Genomic DNA, 22,065 nt, shown 5'->3' on the forward strand with positions numbered 1-22,065 from the left:
TTTTCTACTACAAGAACGGGAACCACTTTTTTTTTTTTTTTTTCAAAGTCTAAAAAGCCTTCTGCACCCAAGGCTTGCTTTGGTTTTTGTTTGTTATTTTATATGCGGGAAGCACCACCGAAAGACTGTAAATACGATGGCTGACTTCTCACTAGCTGAGATAAGACTCCGTTTTTATAGATGGGGATGGTACAGTGACTTTTGACAAAGGTCACACTGGCGATGGGGAGCAGAGGTTACCAGATTGCCCCCTGTTTGGTGATATAATTTTCCATTTTTGGCCTGGGTCATGCCCCTAGATTGTATCCTTGCCCTCTGCAGGTCATATGGCCAAATGGCTATTTCTAGCTCTGTCAAGTTCACACCTTTTATTGCTAATAAAGTAATTCATAAAAATCACACTGCTTTGAGATACCAAAGTCTTTTTTTTTTTTTTTTTTAAAAAAAAGGACCATTTAAGCCCGAAGTGCGTTCAACTTTTCAACATTTTCCTGGCTTCAATACTCACTGACATGTCCACAGCCAATTAAGCTGCAATAGATATCCAGCCTCAGGTTCTGTGGCTGCTCTGCTCTCCAAGAGCATAGAGCCTGATCTCAGAAGGAAGGAAAGGAATTTTAAACCTCCTTCATTTGGATTTTTAAAGCACCGGTCCTCGAGCCTGACTTTCAGCACACTGAACACGCACAATCACTTCCCACGTGTAAATAAGCGTGTCTGCAAAACCACTGGTTTCCCTTGCTCCGTGTTAAAAGTCTATTGTGAAAAGGAGCAGCAAAAAAAAAAAAAGCAAATAACGTGGGAGTAGCGCAAGGCTGTGACCACAGTCCCAGCCACGCTGGCTGCGGCCATCGCCGGTGTCTCCCGGGTACATATTTGCACTCCGGGTACCTCCTCCCTCCGGGGCCACTGGAGCGTGTAGGGCAGCCCCTGGCTCCACCCGAGGTGGTTACCTGCCTATATTCACCTTCCAGGAGGTACGACAGCACTGCGCCGTGCGCCGGGAGGGTGAGCAGCCATGTCCAGGGTAGCGGCGAGGCTCTGCCAAGAAAGAGCGGCCGCGGAAGGGCTCGGATCCAACAGGAATGCCATCAAGTATTTGAAGCAGGACTACGAAGCCCTGAAGCGGCAGTGCCTGCAGGCTGGCACCCTGTTCAAGGATGAGGAGTTCCCAGCCTGTCCTTCCGCCCTGGGCTACCGGGACCTGGGACCGTACTCCTTCAAAACCCGGGGCATCATCTGGAAGCGCCCCACGGTAAGAGTGCTTTATAACTGCCTATTTTACTGGGTTCACATCTAATCAAAGCTCACCTGAACATCCATACTAAATCAGTGGTGAGCCTGAATATCCAACTATTCCTGTAGATTTTGTTTTTTTTCTTCTGTCTTGCTTTACCTCCGTGGTTAGCAGAAACAAGGTTGAAAAGGGGGTAGGAGAAAGAAATCAACATCTTCTAAGCCTTTTATAAAGCAAGGAATCCTCTAACTGCTTCATGGGAACCTGCTTCCTCCCTATTCGTCCCGGCTCCACAGAGCAACAACTCCAGGGTACAATGCAGAGATGGATGTGAACGCCCCACATGTACCCAGACAGAGCACAGGGCACCCCAGGAACTACTGACCATCAATTGTAATGGTACCCACACCACGGTCCTGCCACTGTGCACCCCAGGAAATCAGGTAAACACTTAAAGGTCAAAGGAGGTGATTCTGCCCTTCTACTCCACTCTCGTGAGACCCCACCTGGAGTACTGCATCCAGCTCTGGAGTCCCCAACATAAGAAGGACATGGACCTGCCGGAGCAGGTCCAGAGGAGAGCCACGAGCATGATCTGAGGGCTGGAGCACCTCTCCTATGAGGAGAGGCTGAAAGAGTTGGGGCTGTTCAGGCTGGAGAAGAAAAAGCTCCGAGGAGATCTTATTGCAGCCTTCCAGTACCTAAAGAGGGGCTACAGGAGAGCTGGGGAAGGACTTTTTACTAGGGCACGTAGCAATAGGACAAGGGGGAATGGCTTTAAACTGGAAGAGGGCAGGTTCAGATTAAACATTAGGAGGACGTTTTTCACTTTGAGGGTGGTAAGGCACTGGAACAGGTTGCCCAGAGAGGTTGTTGAGGCCCCATCCCTGGAAGTGTTCAAGGCCAGGCTGGACGTGGCCTTGGGCAACCTGGTCTAGTGGAAGGTGTCCCTGTCTATGGCAGGGGGGTTGGAACTCGGTGATCTTCAAGGTCCTTTCCAACCTAAACCATTCTATGATTCTATGAAATAAAATCCTCTACCTCTCTTCAAGCTACCTAAACCAGTTAAAGAGCAACTGGAAGACTGGAACAGTTATTACCCAAATACATATATCCTATACACGGCCTTTCATTTTAAAATGGTCATTTTTGTCAGGAAAGATTAGATGCTGATTTTTTCTTTTTAAACCACAAAATCAGGGCTTCAGAGCTTTTTCTGCACTTTCATTTTTCAGTCATTTTTTCTGTCGCTACTTTGCTCCTCCTTTGTCATTTTGCAACATCAGGAACAACTGAAAAAAGGAGAAGGAAGGAAAAAACCCCGAACAACTTACCTTCCTCTGATGGGGGAAAGGAGAATAGTCTTTATTCACTTGAAAAATGAAAAATGGAAGCTTGCAAGTTTAATAACTCCAAGTTTCTCCCCTGGCAACCCCCTTTGTCCATCAGTACTTTGCTCTGGCACCAGGGTGTTTCAGCAACAAGCACCATGGAAGCATCTCTTGGCTTTGCCTACCCTGGGAGAAAACCAGCCATCGGAAACTCATTCTTTGGTTCCCCATGCAAGAGCAACGTTGTTCCTGCTGCAGACAGAGACACCATCACAAGTGTAGCGTGGTCAAGAATGACTGAGGGCTGAGATCCAGCAGGGTTAAATGTCCCAGCCCTGCCTGCGAGAGACCTGCCCATGTGGGACCTCACGGCACTCAGCAGAGACATGAGCAGTTTATGGACACTTAATCCACAAGAACTGGGACCCACTGGCTTATCCCTATGCACGGGGCAGAGCTCACCCCCTGCTGCAAGGTGGCACAAACCCTCTGCTTTGCTCTCCTATGGAGAGACCTGGATCTGACCTACTTTTCCACGTTGCGGATGACTCCTGTTGGAGGTCACAGCCCTGCTCAGTTTTTGGACTTTTTCAACCGGCCAACAGGTTTCCATCTGCAAACTCTGCCCGCGATTGTAGGCCGATGGGATCACTGGTCACTTACATGCCTGCGCCCAGAACAGGCAGCAGGACCCAGTGGGCAATCTGGAGAAGACCTGCTAGAGAAACACCCCCTGCAAAATACATATCCACTGCTAAAGTCATCCCTCCCCCCCCCCAGGTTGCTACTGCCAGTGTGCAGAGAGTGTGTGTTTTAGGCACTCTGCCATCAAAGACTTATCTTGTGATTTCAACAGTGAACAGGTTTATAGAAAAAGAGAAGGTGGAAGTGCAGTTGTGCCAAAGGTGTATGTGGCACTTGGCAGTGGCTCAGAAAGGACAGGTGTCTGGGTGAGTAACAAGTCATACGCAGCTGACTGTCACTGGGTGCACTGCTGTGCAGGGAGGAGAGAAAAACCAACACAAAACCTTTGCCGTGTGGTAGGTAACCTACTCCTGACTCCTACCCACCGAGACAGCTACGAGGCAGCCAACCAGCTGGATAACCACAGAAGCAAAAAGGCTGTAGCTGAGATCACACCTATTGCAAGAAGAGATTTGCAAACTGGCTCTTGACCACACACGCACAAGTCCTGGGTTGTCCCTGTCTTCACGGGATGCTCAAAGCAGTCAACTGCTGCTCTCTGGGAGAGCCGGTGGCTGCCTAAGCCTTTCCCAACCCTGCTTGCCACATTAGGCTTCCTATAAACTGTCCCTTGCTGCCATCCAGAAGCTATGGAGAAGGGGAAGGCTTTTGTCTCTAGAGAGACAATATGAACTTCCTAATATAGGGCAGGAACAGTTGGAGGGCTCAGGGTTGGGATAGGAGGGACAGCCATTGTCATAACCTACTTGGCCAACCCCAAAGGGCTAAGAAGAAAGAGGGGGGTCACGTTTGTGTGGTTGGCCTCCCAGGAAATGGGTTGGGAGAACCTCCTCCATGCTGGTGGCAGTGGAAGCTCCAGTGCCAGCAGCCACCATCACAAACTTGTTTGCACTGCTTGAGCCAAAACCAGAGCAAGATAAAATAAGATGTAAATGCTGAGGTTGAATTTTCACCTCTGTCCCCACAGTAGCAAAAATTCTTACTCATATCGCAGACTGTCTCCAGTAGCAAAAGGCTTCAGGATTTGCCTCAAGGAAATACATGCAGTCTTGAATATAATAAGGGAACATTGTTCTGCCCCCATGTTAATCAGAGGACAAAGGATATATTTTTTAGAAAGTGCTGAAAGTGTTTAATATTTTTTGAACATTGAAAGAAGGAACAAGAAACGGGAACTTTTCAGACCAGAAAGGGTGATGCATACTTTGAAAAATGTGTCTTTTCAGGAGTTATGTGCCAACCCTCAGTTTATAATTGGAGGAGCTACTCGAACAGACGTCTGCCAAGGAGAGCTGGGTATGTACAGCACTTCTGAATTTTGTTTTGGAAGAAGAAAAAAAGGGAGTTTCATTTAAAGACTCCTCATACACAGACCATTTTATTGGCTCTCTCCCAGGCATAGCATGGAGAGAGGCAGACACCCGAGAAGGGGACTCACACACCAACATTGCTGCCTGAGACGGGGTGTATATGGGCTTGTAAGAGCTATGTCAAACCTGGGAGACACCGAAGTGTCTCCTGGAGGTATGAAACTAATTATCCCTTTGTGGAGCAGAGGACTGGCTTGCTTTTCACCTCTTGAGACAGAGCTGGGCACCAACCTAATCACGAGAGCACTTTCCCTGGAGCAGGAGAGTGGGCTTCATGCCCACGCCAGCAAGAGCGGCTCCAAAGACCGAGGGGACAAGGGACACCAGGGGGGTTTCGCCCTGTAGCCTAGTTATCAGGGATTTTCCTTTGGGAGGCAGAGCGAGTTTCAGCCTCAGTTTCACACAAAACAAATACACAACATCCAAGGAGCAGCGCAGGAACTGGTTTAGTACAGGGGCTGGGGCCCCGACGTGCCATTGCACGCCAGCAGGATGGCCCGGCGCGAGTTAGAAACAAGAACTACACTGTAAAAAATGAAGGGAACGTGTAAGATTTGTAATACCATCCACAGCAAGCAAATTGTCCCAAGCCCTTCACGCCGAATGCTCCTCCTGCTCGTACAGCGTTGGGTGTCGCACTGCGAGCAGGGCCAGGAGCGAGCAGGTACCGGCCACCCTCTGCAAACGCAGCCGAAAAAGGCAGTGCTGCTCAGCTCCCCAAATTAGGGCCTGACGAGATGTCTCTCAGACAGCACTCATCCTCTCCTACAGGTCCATCGTAGAAAAAACTTTCTTGCCCGCTTTTCCCCAACGCTTGCCGGTGTCTAAACGGAGCTCCGACGCGAGCGGCCAGAAGGGAGCTGTGAGGGGGCTTTGTCCCCCTTCGAACAGCTGCTGCAGCAGCCGCCTTCCCTGCCTGCCTCGCTGATAAGATCCGGCTCCAGAAGACAGCAGCGGCAACCCCTCCTGACTACATATAGAGGCGAGAAGGCTGAAACTCTTCTAATGAGGATTTGATAGATTAGACACAGAGAGATCAGCCTTTCTCCCTCCTGCGCTGCTTACCGCAGTATTCCTGACCTAACCGGTCTTCCAGCCCATCCATTGTGCAAATGAGATTCAAACAATTTCTGCAAGTCATTGGCAATAAATAATACCAATACTGGTCCTGTAAACACAGCACCATTAAAGCAATTGTTAAAAAATTCCCTGGTGTGTGAGCCTGTGCTCCAAATGCTAAAAATACGATGCCCAATCATGCACTTGCTCCGGGATATTTATTCGGTGGATGCTGGAACAGACTATGGGGAAATAACTTACTGTATTTTAGGAGAATGGTTCAGATAAGTAATAAAAGCGACATTTCTTGTCACCTCCAATTTGGGGAGTTTCTATAATAGCATAAAAAAAAAAAAAGATCATATGCCTGAAGTAAAACCTCATTTTCCTTGACAGTTTACAAGCTAAAGGACTGAAGAATATTACCTGCTCTTAAACTAGAAGAGGTCAATGCATTATTTGTGTTAAGCCTAGAAACTGAATGCAAATACCCTGAGCCCCTTTTTATTTCTGTCACCTCCTGAATGTCTCTGTGGAGTCCCAGTCCTTTGTGCGAAATGGGCTTTCATTAGAGAGCAGTGCCAAAATCCATTAAATAGGGATAACAACAGAACCGGACCCCAAAACCTCCCATGAATCTGGGGATGGTGCCTCCCTTCCGGCTTTCCCAAGCCAGCCTTTGGTGGACAGTGCCCCAAATGCTAGTCCTGAAAGCCACCCCTAAACCTAGAAGAAAAGCCCCAAAAGCTGATTCTGCTTTTGTTAGGAGCTTCCATTACTCTCTCTCAAAAAAAGATAAAATAATCAAAGATAATCCAATTTGTTTCTGCAAGGCTGCTTACAATAGCTTCTACGCACACTGACCCTTCACAAAAATAAACTTCAGAATATAGGCATGGGACTTCCCTTCCCGTGTTCAGGTATTTGCTTTACATCTCTGAGGCATATTATGCTTTTTTGGTATTTGATCCAATGCCTCGAATATCAAAGTCCTTGTTACGAAAACCCTCGTGTAAAACACTTCTATTGAAGGAGACCCTGATTACATATTTACATAAGCCATGTATGTGACCTGTTAACAAGTCCTTTAGGGAAATAGAGGCTATTTTTAATAATCTTCTCTGACACGTTTCTTTTCTTTTCGAAATAACACGGCAGGTCTGGGTTTACATGAACAAAAGGAACAAGAAAACCCAGAGTTAGTCTCACTCCATTAAACCTATTTTTTTGACAACAGCGTAAGCTAGATGAATATCAGCTTGGGAAGTTTGATGGGAACTTGAAAGACTTGCAATATTTTAAACGTTCTTTGAACCATATCTTTTTGATAGCCTAGTAACAACTTGAAATGCAGTCACATAGTCTTAGTTATTAAAGGTGACTTATGAAGTTTTCTTGCAGCTATCTGAATAAGTTAACCCCAGAATTGTTTGCAGAAAGTCTTAAGGAGCAAGTGGCATAAATTTAATTCAAATAATATAAAACATACTCAAACCCTCTCGGTTTAATATTAGCTTTCCAGATCCGCACCATTTATATTCATGGGGCGCCTTTTGTTCTGAAGGCTCAGAGGGTTTTCCAGGTGCTGCAGCTCCCTTGGCCGGGGCTGTCAGCTGGAGAAGTCCTCTGAAGCCAATGCAGATACACCAGTTCACACCAGCTAAGGAGCCCACCCCATGCGTGCTTTGTGCATGTCTTATCTTACAGGCAGATTTGAGGAGATTATGAGTAGATTGGAGAACAAACCAAAGCCTGACAGGTCTGAGAGATATCTGATACCTATTGAGGGAGCCTTTGGAGCTCCTGTAGGCAAGAGAGCGCTTAATAGTTCTGGGTTCGTTCACTTATTTTGCTATAGACATTAATATATAGCCCTTCTGATGTTCAGTCCCATGGGCACTGCAGATCCTTGTTCTAGCAGACATATCCCCTAGATCTCAAAAAATACATTCACTGACAACTCTGAGACCTCAAAGAGAAGAAAGCCTCTCCCTTTGCTGGGCGCTCCTTTGCCTTTTCGTACACAGCTGCAGAGCTTAATTCATTTCCACGGAAAACTTTAGGAAGCCTTCTTTAGAAATCTCAAAGCAGGAACAGCCTGCACTGCCAGAAATTATAAAGCTAGCAGGTCAGTGCTTCCTTGATGTCTGGTAGGATGCCCCAGGTACTACAAGCTCTGCAGAAGGGCTTCCAGCAGAGACCAAAGCCAAGAGTCAAAACCGCTTGACAAACCGGGAAGCAAGAGCCACAGCATTGTATTTGGATCCCTTCTGAGCACCAGGCATTGCTGAAATAGCAATGAGCCGGAGCACAGTCAGGACAGAAATGCCTCTGTACTGTCCAGTTGGACCTTGGACTTTTGGCTTAAACTCACCATCACTAGGTCAATGAAGAGTTTAGCTGCTCTGCGTCTAGACACTTTGATGGTAGCTAGACAGAAACTGAGCACAGCTCTGTAGCAACTGAAACTAATCAAATTTCTCATTTATTTTATGGCCTCTGTGAGTGCAGTGCGCTTGGGTAAACATCATCAATATAGAGGAGTCGCTCAGCTCCCAGGTCACCAAGGATTCAGAATTCTCTGCAGCAATTCGATTATCTCTGTAAAGCAGGAGGTGCCTGCGTAGCACTGAGAACACGAGCCATCTCAGTACATCTGTGAGCAGGGAGTGATTTTATTTCAAGAACGGTAATAGTCAAAGTAATTCTCCAAGATCATATAGACACACACACACAGCTAGGCACAGCTAAGTTTCACGTTTACCCTTTCCACCACAAACTCAAGGTCAGAATTGTTTATTTCAAATTAAAATAAAACCAACCAAAAACTAATTGGGCTTTACCAACATTACAAATGACTTCAGATCCAGGAACCAAGCGGGCTTCTTTTTAACACATTCAGCAGCGGCAGCAAACACTGGAATTGGCACTTGGTTGAAACTTTTGCTCGTGAAATATGAGACTGAGCAGAGAGCAGCTTACGTGCCTGTAGGTGATTTAGCCTTGAAGGGCTAATGCTGAAAAGACTATTTATTTATATGAGCTAAAAGGCTGCAACTTCAAATGCGTGCAGTGAGAAGAAATGCTTTTTGGTATTGTCATTTTTCTGACTGTAACTGTATTGGAAATACATTCCGATTAAATATTTAATTCGTTGGCCACTGGCCTCGCTTCCTCTCCCTCCAAAAATTCACTTTTTAGGATGGGAATCAAATAGTTTCCTCACAGTTTGAGAGATAACTTATAACCTGCAGCTGAATCAGGACAAGTTTTAGGGGTCCTACATAAGCTGCCTTTCTAGGGAGCCTGTGCTGCTGCACTATGCTGTAGGCACAACCGCAAAAAAAACTCTGAAATTCGCTGCCGGCAAAACGATGTTGAACTTTGAAAAGAAAAAAAAAAAAAAAAAAAGGAATGCGTACTGTCAACTTGAACTTTTTTGGAACTAGTAACATATTATCCAGTACGGCTGAGAAACCTTATTAATAGGCCAGGATCCCATTGTGGTGTACAAGAAGATAAGAGGCAACCTGTGCAGCTTAGGCTCCGTCCTGGAAGCTCCTTGGTATGGACAGATTCCTGCACCCTCTTTAGTTTGTCTTAAAGCCAATCTCACAGGCACCTGAATGTAACGCATCACTTGCATACAAACCATCTGCATCTAGACACCTCATGCAAACCTTCCTTTTTATCAAATTAGTGCCCAGCAGCCAATTTCCAGCTGGTTCCTTTCAGAGGGCGCGGTTAATATTTGTTCAGCCACAAGCTTAGCCAAATATATTTAGGCCTCCACGTAAGGTTCAGAGGCAGGACTCTGCATTGCTCAAGGCAAGCATAGCTATTTTTGAGGCCGAGTTCAACAATTCTTCCAATACAATTCTTTCCACACGTGCTTTGAGCGGACTTGCACCTAACGCTTCCCCAGGAGGTTAGATTGCATGGTGCATTTGCAGGAGGCAGAAGTGCCAATGCCACTCACTCTCCCAGATGCTAAGAAATTAATTCATACCGTAAGATAGCGGTAAAGGATTTCACGCTGCATTTGGCATGTTATGGGGATGAGATTCTGAAATTGTTTAGTTCAGAGTCAGGGAAATAAATAACGTATTTAAGGAAACCCCTCTCATTTCACTGATTCTTCTGCCTAATTGCGCATCAAACATACACCAGCCTCAGCAAAGCCCAAAGTAGTTTCCCCTCCGCTGGCTCTAAAAACTTGGTTTGGACCAGGAAGGGGAAACCTTTCCAGATGTTGCACATTGGGAGAGCACCAGCTCGTCACTGCTCCAGACGTTCTCTGGTCTCACTGGGGGAGGAGGCACACAAGAGGGATACCAGCACCCCCACCCTGCCACCTTCTCGGAAATAATCTTCGATGCTTCACAGCATGCCAGGAACTGTCAGGGCAGCAAGAAAATCTGGGGCAGTTGAAAAAATGAGGGCTTCAGTTCTAACTTCATAAGGCTTTTCATTTTCCTCCTCTGAAGAGCCATTCCCCAGACTTATCACCATTATTTCTATCTCTCCAAGCAAAAGCAGAAGTTATAACAGCATAAGGCATAAACCTGTACTAAGGAAAGCCTTAAAGAAATAGATACAAAGCAGGTCTGAGTGCTCTCAGTCTCGTTTTTTCCTGTATCTACATTTTCTTGAAAGAGAAAGTGCTTAGAGCCTTTTTTTCCCCTGCCTTGTGCTCTCCCAATTCTGCTTATTTTATACATAGGTACCTAAGGCTGGGAGGAACCTTCCAGGCCAGTGAGTTGAGCTGTCTCCCACAGAATGCAAAGTGATTTGTGAAAGAGTTAGATTGAAGATGAGCTTGAGAAGGTTTTTGCTCGTAGTTGTTCTAGAGGCTGAGGCTTTTGGACTCTCTCTTCTATATGCACACCAGCAACTTTTTCCTATTTCCAGTTTGAACACCTCACAACCCTTTTATTGTAATTTATCTGCTTTTCTGCAAGGGAAATCTTCCCTTTCGAGTAAGAGCTCTTGGCTCAAACAGCCTTTCTGCAAAGTAGCATTTAACCTGCCTCACACTTCCTCTTCAAACTTCAGTCGCGTAGGATGAGCAGGACAAGCTTTTTTTAACCTCTTCTCATAAGAAAGGCAGGTGGATGGGGAGAAGCAGATAATCCAGCAGTTTTGTACCCCCTTCCAGCTTGAATGCTTTTTCCCCTGAACACAGCAGTCAGGATGACGCAGAATAATCCTGGGGGAAGGCTCAAGCAGCACCTCACATACCAGTACCAGCTTTTCCCTCCTCATTGGAAATGCCAGAGCTGGCACACTAGAGCGGGTCGCACTTTTGCACCCATATCAGATCAGCCAGCTCAGGAGGTTTCAGGTCATCACACCAGGGGTACTTCTTTATAGGTGTTTCAAGTCACTGTTTGCCTAACTGGGAACAGCTGTTTGTTGCTCTGCTCATAGGAGGCACCTGGGTACCTCCCAGTGGGGTACAGGCAGCAGAGAGCACGCAGCACCAGGCAAGTCCCAGTATCTTACCTTTACAGTCATATTCATCATGGCACTAAGGTATAAAGCCCAAGTCAACACAAAGAGTTAACTGCTGCCCTAAGGTATTAAATCATGCTACAGATTAAACTCTTTCCTCAGTTTCTGTTAATTTATTTCCACTGAAGCAAGAACGGTTATGCCAGTTCCTTCTGCAGAGTATGCGCCTGCAGAGAGAAACATGTTGTGGCACAGATAATTCACAGGGAACCAGGAAAACATTAGTACCTTCAGAGCAGCTTTGTTTTCCTAGACTTTCTGCACACCTCAGAAATAACACAGAGCCACAAAAGTTCTTCCTCCTGTTTGCAGTAGGCAAATGCTGTGAGAAACCCATGAGTCATTCAGTTTCTCAGGGGCTCCACCTTCAGCATGGTAGAGGCTTCCACTTGCCCAACCTCCAATCTAGAAGAAGCAAGTAACCAAGCCAGCAAAGAGCTTGAGCTGCGAGACACCCAGCCAGGGCTAGGCACGTCCATCCTTTCCGGGAGAAGGAGTGGGCCAGAGAAACGACTCACCTCCTTGCAGAGATCCCAGGAGACTTCAGCTTCCTCAGACTCATGGGCAAATCTGTAGCAATAGCCCTAAGGGCTGGTTCAAGTTCAGACCTTCAAAGAAAGGACTAAGAAGGAATAGCCACCCAAATGTTCCTGCTACCCATCAAATGTTCTCCAAAAGATAGGGATGGAAGTCCCACCACCCATCTATCAACTCAGAGCTTTTGCCCTCTTCTAAACACCTTTTAAGCCCTTGCATCTCCCAGGTGTGGTGGCTCAGGTCTAGTTAAAGTACTGCAGGTCATTAACTCTGTACTGCCCAGCCAGGTTTTGTAACCCCCAAATGCCTCCTCTCTGTCTGTGTTCTTGGTCTCCTGAGGGCACTAACGGGCTTAGATAAAGCAACCAGCTTTCACAGCTTCATTAAAAAATCAAAATAGCAAAGTCCAAACCAGACCATTGAAATTACCACCATGATCAGCCTCAGAGGCCCCAAGATATCTATGTGGTCTGGGTGAGTGGAGAATGAGCAGAAGAGATAAATAACACGACAAATCAAGAATGGATTGCTGAACCAATACCGAGTCTGGCAGGACCTTGCAAAGCACTTAATGCTGGTATTTTGGTCTAGGTGGGTGTGTGACATAACGGTGTAAGGATCAGCTGGGCAAAACGCTATTTCTTAATGAACTTTTCTGCCCTGTAACACATGTGGTTTTAGGTGATTGCTGGCTTCTAGCTGCCATTGCATCTCTCACTTTGAATCCAGATGTTCTGTACCGTGTTGTTCCCAAGGATCAGAACTTCCAGAAGGACTATGCTGGGATCTTTCATTTCCAGGTACCTATGTGATCAAGGTATTGAGAATAAAAGATGGAAATGCCAGTATTTAGCTAAAAGCAGCTTTATTTGTGTGTGTTTGGCACAGGCTAAATATTAAAGAATTACATTGTGTAAGTGAAACGGGGGGGGGAGGGGGCAAAGGGGGAAGAAAAGAAGAACAGAGTTAAATAACATTAAATGACACCTGCTCACTGGCCGGGTTCTGCTGCCTTACAGCTGACAGGGCTCTGGTGAGTTATACAGGTTTTGTAAACTGAGCCAAACCATCACGCCACGTGAGTCAAGCCAAGCTCTGTCGCTGCTGACTGTCAAGAGTGAATTCAGGCTGATGTGGTTCCTCCTCCTTCCCTTCCCTCCCCACGGCTTTGCCTGGACTTCCTTGCCTGCGGGCCTGGTGTGTTGGGACTGAGCCGGCCTCCTTTGGAAGTTAGGCTCAGGCATGAGCAGTGTGGATTCACCCTGCAAAGCTTAAGCTTTGGAGGTGTTTCAGTGAGGAGAGAGATTGTAGCGCGCATACCTACCCCTTCCACCAGCTCATCTCAGCAGAGGGGTTATTATGTAAATTATCCTCTTTCTCTTCCTTTCAGGACTGCATCAAATTCAGGCAAAAAAAACAGAGTTAGCAATGTTTCGCACATTTCCCAGTGTTTTCAGAAGGGATTAGCACTATTGAGTGCTTCCCTTTTGGGTGACCTCTCCTTGCAGCAGTTTGACGGGGTCATTGTTTTGTTTTGTTTTGTTTTGTTTTGTTTTGTTTTGTTTGTTTCGTTTTTTTTCAATGGATCGGGCCTTAAAAGAGTAGACAAGATAAGACTTCAGAGTATCTTGTCTCTGCTTTCTGGACTCTCCACTATGTAAGCTCTGCATGGAGCACAGACAGTGTTCCAGATGTTGTGTGCAAGAATCACAGAATCACAGAATCACAGAATTTTCAGAGTTGGAAGGGACCTCTAGAGATCATCTAGTCCAACTCCCCTGCCAAAGCAGGATTGCCCAGAGCACATTACTCAGGACTGCATCCAGGGGGGTCTTGAAAATCTCCAGAGAAGGGGACTCCACAACCTCCCTGGGCAGCCTGTGCCAGTGCTCTGTCACCCTCACCGTAAAGAAGTTTTTCCATGTATTTGAACGGAACTTCCTGTGTTCTAACTTGTGCCCATTGCCCCTCGTCCTGTCACTTGGAACCAATGAAAAGAGCCTGGCTCCATCCTTCTTCAACCCACCCTTTAGATACTTGTATGCCATAATAAGGTCTCCCCTCAGCCTTCTCTTCTCCAGGCTAAAGAGTCCCAGCTCTCTCAGCCTTTCCTCATAAGGCAGATGCTCCAAGCCCTTAATCATCTTAGTTGCCCTTCGCTGGACTCGCTCCAGTAGTTCCCTGTCCCTCTTGAACTGGGGAGCCCAAAACTGGACACAGTCTTCCAGTTGTGGCCTCACCAGTGCAGAGTAGAGGGGGAGAATGACCTCCTTTGACCTACTGGCCCCACTCTTCCCTATGCAGCCCAGGATTCCATTGGCCTTTTTGGCAATAAGGGCACATTGCTGGGCCATGGATAATTTACTGTCTACCACAACCCCCAGATCCTTCTTCTCTGAGCTACTTCCCAGCAGGTCCGCCCCTAACCTATACTGGTGCCTAGCATTCTTCCTCCCCAGGTGCAGGACCTTGCACTTGCGAAGAAGTTGCTGTTAATATTACCTGTCAGCAAAACTTTAATACGGCATTAAGAAGCCTGCTCAGGGCTTCACAGGGATGGGAGAGTTTGCCTCTGTTACAAGGGAGAGAAGTCCAACATGGGAATGAAACCTTGCAGTGACTTATCCAGGGGGAACTGTTAACAGGTGAAGGGGTTGGAAGGTGGCAGCGCAGAGCTATTATGTGCGCACCAGCCCTCATCGTCTTTTCCTTTCTTCTTTTCACCAGTTCTGGCAGTACGGGGAGTGGGTGGACGTGGTGGTGGATGACAGGCTGCCCACCAAGAATGGGAAGCTGGTCTTCGTGCACTCGGAGGAAGGCAACGAGTTCTGGAGTGCGCTGCTGGAGAAGGCCTATGCCAAGTACGGTGACTAAGCAGGAGGCAGCACTCCCGGCTGTGCAGAAGTTGACTGCCCTGGGTGGTTGTAGTGTTAGACACAATGCACTTCACTCAAATGCAGCTTCAGTTCCACCCATTTTTTATAGTTCCCTCTAGGTCCATAAAGGGTATTGCCAACCATCTGTTTCAAGGGGCTTTAATTCTGGTACCCCAGGTTACACTGATGATCAGAAGGACCGAGGGATACTAAATTATGAACCCTTCTTTGTGCAGTGCCAATGCTTACAAGTGGAGATGGCCCCTTATACAGATCTTGTCATCTCCCCCACAGATTGAACGGATCTTATGAAGCTCTCACAGGTGGATCCACTATGGAGGGCTTTGAGGATTTTACTGGAGGCATCTCTGAGTCCTATGAGCTACGGAGGGCTCCTTCAAACCTGTACCAAATCATCCAGAAGGCTCTGAGAGCTGGGTCGTTGCTTGGCTGTTCCATTGATGTAAGAGACTGCTGCTGCTTTCTCCTCACCTGTTCTCAGGGCTCTGGTCCATACTGTAACAAAAGCTTGGACCAATGTTCAAGATAGGTAGGAAGGTCTGAATTAAAAGCATACTGCAATTGATGGGACACTTTTATTGATTCCAGTTATAAAAAAACCTTGGATGAGGTTCTAAATAACCAACTCTCATCCTGCCTCCTGGTTTACAAGACAGCCTGTGATAATACTTTGAGCCACGAACTGGGGACTAATCTTCCTGAATGCAATTTTCATTCTCTGAGTACCTTTCTCATTCAAATTCTGCATAATTTCAGCTCCAAACACGCAACTGCCAGAGACAAACTGTTTGAGTTTGTTGTAGCCTGTAATCTGATTCTGGCTTTGGTTTTCAATCCTGAAGATTATTGACACCTGTAATACAAATTCTCTCAAGTTACAGACGATGTTTGTACACGTTTTGGAAACTATATACCTTTCACGTCCTGTTTCATTATCTTGTTTGAAATCCTGGTTCATGGCATGTCGGATTAACAGATTACCGGATATTACCAGATTTTGATATGCTGGATCTCAACCAGGCAGGCTGGAGCTGTGTTCACATGAACACGTCTTTGCAGGTGACTGGATCTGTTACCTGAGCTGGGAATTGGATTTGGATTTAGATTTCATTGTACATTCTTGAATCTCTGCTGTGCTAGGACTGCATATTTAGGGGCATGAAACTGTGGAGATGAACTTTTGCTGTGGATCTCACCTCTATTTAATACACTTTGCATCAGGAATATTGATATTCATTGTGCATACCACTTTGGATATCTTCCCCCGTATTAATTCGCTCATGAAAGTTGTGTTCGTACACAATATATAGTCCTAAGTGTGTATACTTTTATTGCCCCAGATAACTACTGCAGCTGAAATAGAAGCAATCACAAGCCTGAAGCTAGTGAAGGGACACGCTTACTCCGTCACTGGAGCAGAGGAGGTAAGCCAGCCTCTCCAGGGCCATCATACAAAACAGCCTGGGGTTGCAGTGCTGCAGTGTCTTCAACTTTCTGATGTCTTTCTGTGACCGACCAAATGAAAACGTTGTTAACTTACGCGTCTTCTTACAGAAAAAGAAAGTACCTATAATACGTAGCCGGGTTGGAAGCTCTCTAGTGGCAGTTATGTCGAGTATGCAGTGCAGTCTGCAGCTTGGGTTGCACCGACAGGCTGGAGTACACAATGTACCGGTGGGCCAAGCTGTTACTGAAATGGAGGGTACGGAAAGAAGAAACACGAGAGGAGGTGGCCGTTTCCCCACGTGCTCGTACTGCATGAGGTGGGAGAGTGTTCTCTGCCAGTCAGCGCCAGAGGGAAAGGAGTAAAAGCCTCTTTCATGAACCCCTCCGCTAGTCTCACCTTCACAGCGAGCCCTAGATACTCCTGCTCCTCTGAAACTGGAATCATTACAGAGAAGTCCATGCCAAAAAACCTCTTTCTAACCTTGCTGTGTTGTGCGATGTCTCCTGCTTTTGAGGATGTAGATATGCTGCTGTTTTGTAGCTGATGTTTTTCCTTGCAGGTTGCTGTCGTTATATGAAATGGTGAGCGCTGCAATTAATGGCTCACTTGGTAGCACAGGATAATGTAAATTAAGGGTGGAAGGCAGCTAGGTGTCTTTTAACTATTGGAAATTGTAATGGACCGCATCACTCAAGTACAAATCGTGTTTTATCCTGTCTGAAGAGCGATTGCCCCATGATGATTGGAATAATGGAAGTGCTCAGGCTCTGTTTGTTGTGGATCTTTTAGGTATATTACCGAGGACGGCCAGAGAAACTAGTGAGGCTTAGAAATCCCTGGGGTGAAGTGGAATGGACTGGAGCTTGGAGTGATAAGTAGGTATTTATATGCCCCTGCCTCTCTCTCTTCAGTGTATTTTGGTATCTTTTAAAAATTAAATTGGGACTATGCAGTTAATCCAATCACAAAGCACATTTAGGAGACATTCTAAATCAGTTGGGATAAAACACTATTAATTTACTAGCAAGGTTAGATATTGATCCTCTCTGCCCAGCGGACATTCTTCCCTGCCTCAGGCAGAGCTTTCTAATAAGAGAGAACAGCCCAGGTTTTAATTGTGAGCTGCCCAATGCAAGCCATATCCACGTCATTTTGCAAGATGACTTTTTCTCAGATTGATCCGACTGATGGTGCCAGGACCCTAGTAGGACACGCAAACCAATCCTATTCCTGGGAAATACAGCAGGGCTAAACCATTGTGCCTCTGCCTCAGCTCTAAGGTTGCTGAGCTCTAAATCAGACCAGTCATTTTTCTTCTGGAGAATTTTTCTTCTGGTTTCTACTGGAGAATCTTGAAAAAATGACGATGTTGACTAAGCTAAGCACCTAGAAGTTTGAGAATCTATCAGAAACTGTCTGGGCTTCAACAATTTCATGAGAACGGCAGGGACAACACATCTTTTATTTTTATATTTAGAGTAGCATAAATTTCACTTTCATTTGGGCCACAATATATTTTTTCATGCAATACTCTGAGATTTCAGTTTCCTGTCCTGACTGACTGCAGCACCAGTGCTGATATTGTATAATACTTAGGGATAGAAAATAGAGATTAACATTAAAATTATTCTTACCTTTATCAGAGCTGCTTTGCTCATCCCCAAGATAAGGTGCCTCAGGTACGCACATATGCCATATCCTGATTTTGTTGCACCTGTTTTACCACGGGACAACCCTGCCGAGGCAGATGCAGAACTGCACCATCGCGTGGGAGCAGATCAGAGCAGAATCCAGCTTGCTGCACCGTAACATCAGAACGGGAAAGGAGCAATGCTCTTTTCTGCAGTACATTTTCTAATCCCACCTTTTTGCTTTCTTTTTCTTTGGTGACCCCAGCAGCGGAGCTTATATCACTTCCCCGGGGAGAACATCAGGCATCCCAACAGATCTTACAACGGGGAAGCTCTGCCTGACTTTCAGGCTGCCTGTTACCTAATCCAGCCAGTCTGCAACACATGTACATTCCGGCGCCTGGCAGCGACGACTCAGTTTGAGACTTGTTTGCTGCAAATACAGTTGCAGTCTGATTCCAGCCCTGTATAGTCAGGCTGCGGTGTGTACTGCCATGGAGAGGGGCAGAAGGTCTAGTTGTTGGGGAAATACATACTGCTTTATCGGCTGTAACTGAAGACAGAGCCTAACTCTCTGATCTCGGTGTAGAACGAAATACAACGACTGAAGAGCTTGCTTTTGTGCTTTGTCTGCAGTGCTCCTGAATGGAACTATGTTGATCCCAAACAAAGACAGGCTCTGGATAAGCAAGTAGATGATGGCGAGTTTTGGTGAGAATCGTTCAGCTAGCTTAATCGTTTGGACGTTTTATGCGCACGTATGTTTTGTAAGCGGTACTTTCTGTTGTACGGAGAGAAGCTGCCGGCACCAAGGGGGTTAATAATGACATGTGTGTGTTGTTAGCCTCTTGTTTATCTCCCTTCCCATTCAAACATTACCTTTTATTAGAGCTTGCATAACTCAGTGCTTATCCAAAATATAGAGACCAGATGGTAATAAAATCAATGAGGTGGCAAGAATGAACCTCAGCTGCTCTATATTTTGAGGTTTGTTTTTTTGCCTAAATGCTACACACTAATGAAAAAGTTTAGATTACCAGCTTGGGAAGAGTCTGTTTACCCAGACTGAATGGAAAGCCCATCCCAGTTAGCTGATTATATGGATCAGTACTGAATGCACGTCGCTCTGTCCTAGACTGGAGAGATAAACGCCCACTGTCGTTCAGTGCAATCCACTGTATGGGCCATAAGGCACTGAGAAATGAGAACAGACCTCTGCTTGCGGCATGAAGTGATCAAGGTCTGTCACTCATGCAAACCTACTAGGAATGGGGTAAACAAACATTAACGATAGAATTGAGGCAAAACACAAACTGATATTTTTTCTACAGAGTGACCCTTTCATAAGGGCCAACTCTTACTCCCCATAAATGGCATCTCCTTGCACATTTTGTTCCACCAATTTTAGTGAATTTACTTATGAAGTACGATCCATGAGGGTTTGCCCACGGCTGGAGATGACAGAAAACAGTACGACTGAGCCCATAATGTGTAACAGCTGTTGAGAACAACTGTCTCCAGGAGATACAGCTCATTCAGAGAGTGGGAAATTTTGTTTTCCAAAAGCCAGTTCCAAGTTCCAGAGTTCAATTAAGCAGGGCTTTGGGCAGCTCTGTAGTACTGATGTTTGCTGCCCTGTTGGGAGGGACATCCATTTGCAGTCGCCTCGACTGTTGCAGGCTGATGGACTAACCCTGATCTTTTTGTGCACCAGGATGGCATTTTCGGATTTTCAAAGGCAGTTCACCCGCCTTGAGATCTGCAACTTGACTCCCGACACGCTGACAAGCAACGAGGTCAATAAATGGGACCTGACCCTGTTTAATGGACAGTGGAGACGGGGTTCAAGTGCTGGGGGCTGCCAGAACTACCAAGGTGGAGACCCAGCCAAGTGGGCACTTGGTGAAACACCAACAAAACAATCAAAATAAATGCTTGTGAACTGGCGGGGGCTTCGGTGGGAAGGGCTTGGGGGTGCAGCTCTTTCTGCTGGGTTTAGATAGTAAGCAAAAGCTTGGCAGCCTAAACCAAGATCTAATTCACACTTATTTCTTCGCTGGGGATTACCAACCCTCTAAGCAGTTAATTCATGGCTGTGTTCGTGGTTTTTTTTCCTCTGTCTGCTTTTCCTGCTTACACGGCTTTTGCTACTGACTGGAGTAATCCTCCGAAGGGTTGAGTAGGCCAGGAAAGTGTCACAGTTCAGTGGCAGTGTTGTTTCCCATTCATTTTCAGGTTAGACCTCTGGAGAGGCTGTCTGGCATTTGGTCCTCTTGCAACAATAACAGCCTCAGCCAAGGACGTTTCCTGAAGATAAATGACTGGCTGGAATTAATGATATCAGCTCCTCCCTGTTGGTCATTACTCCCTAGGAAATACCTTGGTGTTTTGATTTGCCATGGCTCCAGCTGATATTCAGCATAGCTGTGAAAACATAAACCCATGCAATGTAATGGAAAGGGTTGGAAAAACTCCAGGCAAAAGTCCTTCCGAAGAGATATTCTCTGTAATTCTAGTGACAGCCATCTTGGCTACAATGACAACAAAATCTCCTTCTTATTATCTTGCCTTGGGAATTTTTAGCGACATACTGGACCAATCCCCAGTTTAAAATCCGATTGGACGAACCAGATGATGACCATGAAGGGAGTTTGAATGAGCCATGCTGTACTATACTGGTGGGCTTGATGCAGAAGAACCGCAGAAGACAGAAGAAAATGGGAGAAGCTCTGCTTAGTATTGGTTATTCGCTCTATCAGGTAAAGTTTGTTCCCGATTAAAGGCTTTGTTCCCTCTTCTGTTACCCTGGAGAAAAATTAGCAATATGCTACATCTTGACATTCAGCACTACACTTCAATAAGAACTGGATTTTGCAAGATGATTCAAATCCTTCTCTCATTTCTTCCTGACCCACATAATATGGGAAGATTCAGATAAATTTAGGCTCCGTTTTTGTCCCTCTTTAACAGGAGAGCAGTGTAAAACTAGAGGCAATAATTTAGCAACAGTCTCATTGAGAGCCTTCTCTTTCAAAATCTGAATGGGGGCAGGCTCAGGGTGCCTGGCAATTCCAGATAAGTGTTTCTGATTACAGCCTATCGTTAGTGCTCAGTAGTCACTTTCTTTTTTTTTTTTTTTTTTTATTATTTTTCTCCTGCATTTGAAAACAGTTTCGATTCATTATCTACCATGCTATTGTTCTGGTTCAGTAGTTTTGGGTTTGGGCTTTTTTTTTCTGATTCTCCCAGTGTTGCTTCTGTTTCTAAAAATATAACGTAGGGAAAAATCTACAGTGTCGCCTCTAATTTCTGTGATGTGGGGGGTGAGAAGTAAATATAAAAATTTCCAACCAGTATTTATCATTCCCGATATATCTGGAGAAAAGCAATTAAATGTTGCATAGATTCCACTGGATGAAGATCATTAACCAGCACAGGTGGGAGCAGATGGGAATGGCTGACTTTAGCTAATATATCTTGTGCAGGATGGTTCAAAACTAGGCAAGGTTTTCCCTAGTGCCTAAGTGTCTGCATACACAAATGGTTCTCACCGAGTACATTTCTGAGTCGCCATCAGCATGGTGCCAAGCACCCTGGCCTATTGGCATCCTAGAATTTGCACATTAAGGATATTTGTCTGCTCATACTGCTGAGAGAAAAGCAGTTAAACATTGTAGATTCCTCTGGATGAAGATCTTGTTTCTCCTTTGGAACAGCTCTAGCACAAGCTGAGAACTTCCTGCATAACGTCAGGCTTAACTGATACTACAATATGTGGTTGTAAATAGAATTTGAAAAATTGTGTCTGAAGGACGCTTTATCTGATTTTTTTTCCTGATTATAGAAGTGGGTATGTAGCAGCCCTTTAACACCATCTTTTTCTTTTCCTTTCAGATTCCTCAGGAGGTATGTAATCTCTGCTGAAGACTTCTAGCCTCCAGATGGGCACCTCTTGTTGCACTGGAGAATTTAGCTACCAGTAATACCTCTTCCTTACTAATAACAGCTCTTCTGGAGAGCTTTGTTCTTGGATCACTGGACCAATATCTCAAGTTCTGAATAACCATTTCCAAGGGACTGGGGCACAAGGCTTTATTACAGTCATCTGAGTCCCAATCTTGACTTCATTTATACTTGTTGAAATCTAGTTTCCACCAAAGATGTATAACATAGGTCAGAATTTGTCTATTTAGTACAAGTGAAGGCAAAACAGGGTCTCTGCACTCTAAAATCGAGAAAATGTAGTTAATGTTGTTCCAAAGAAATGCCGAACTCTGTGGATCCATTCCTTTTATAGTTCTGAGCTGGGGTCCTGGTAATGAACAAACCCTGCTCAA

The 22,065-nt window shown here is 45.6% G+C and overlaps 1 protein-coding gene across 1 annotated transcript in view; it reads left to right on the forward strand.

Moving 5' to 3' along the window:
• Positions 1–1,018: 1,018 nt before the first annotated feature.
• LOC309670180 (calpain-8-like) overlaps positions 1,019–22,065 on the forward strand; it is a gene marked incomplete at both ends in the record, with an annotated part of 30,874 nt that continues 9,827 nt past the window's right edge. Inside the window, 11 exons of the mRNA XM_082481025.1 lie at positions 1,019–1,255; positions 4,500–4,569; positions 12,435–12,553; positions 14,481–14,614; positions 14,924–15,092; positions 15,991–16,074; positions 16,887–16,972; positions 18,365–18,439; positions 19,443–19,603; positions 20,312–20,487; positions 21,623–21,634. Coding sequence (XP_082337151.1) covers positions 1,019–1,255; positions 4,500–4,569; positions 12,435–12,553; positions 14,481–14,614; positions 14,924–15,092; positions 15,991–16,074; positions 16,887–16,972; positions 18,365–18,439; positions 19,443–19,603; positions 20,312–20,487; positions 21,623–21,634 — 1,323 coding nt within the window. The remainder of the gene's footprint in view (positions 1,256–4,499; positions 4,570–12,434; positions 12,554–14,480; positions 14,615–14,923; positions 15,093–15,990; positions 16,075–16,886; positions 16,973–18,364; positions 18,440–19,442; positions 19,604–20,311; positions 20,488–21,622; positions 21,635–22,065) is intronic.

The sequence above is a fragment of the Vanellus vanellus genome (genome assembly GCF_965231255.1).
Source record: "Vanellus vanellus genome assembly, chromosome: 3".
NCBI lineage: Eukaryota > Metazoa > Chordata > Aves > Charadriiformes > Charadriidae > Vanellus > Vanellus vanellus.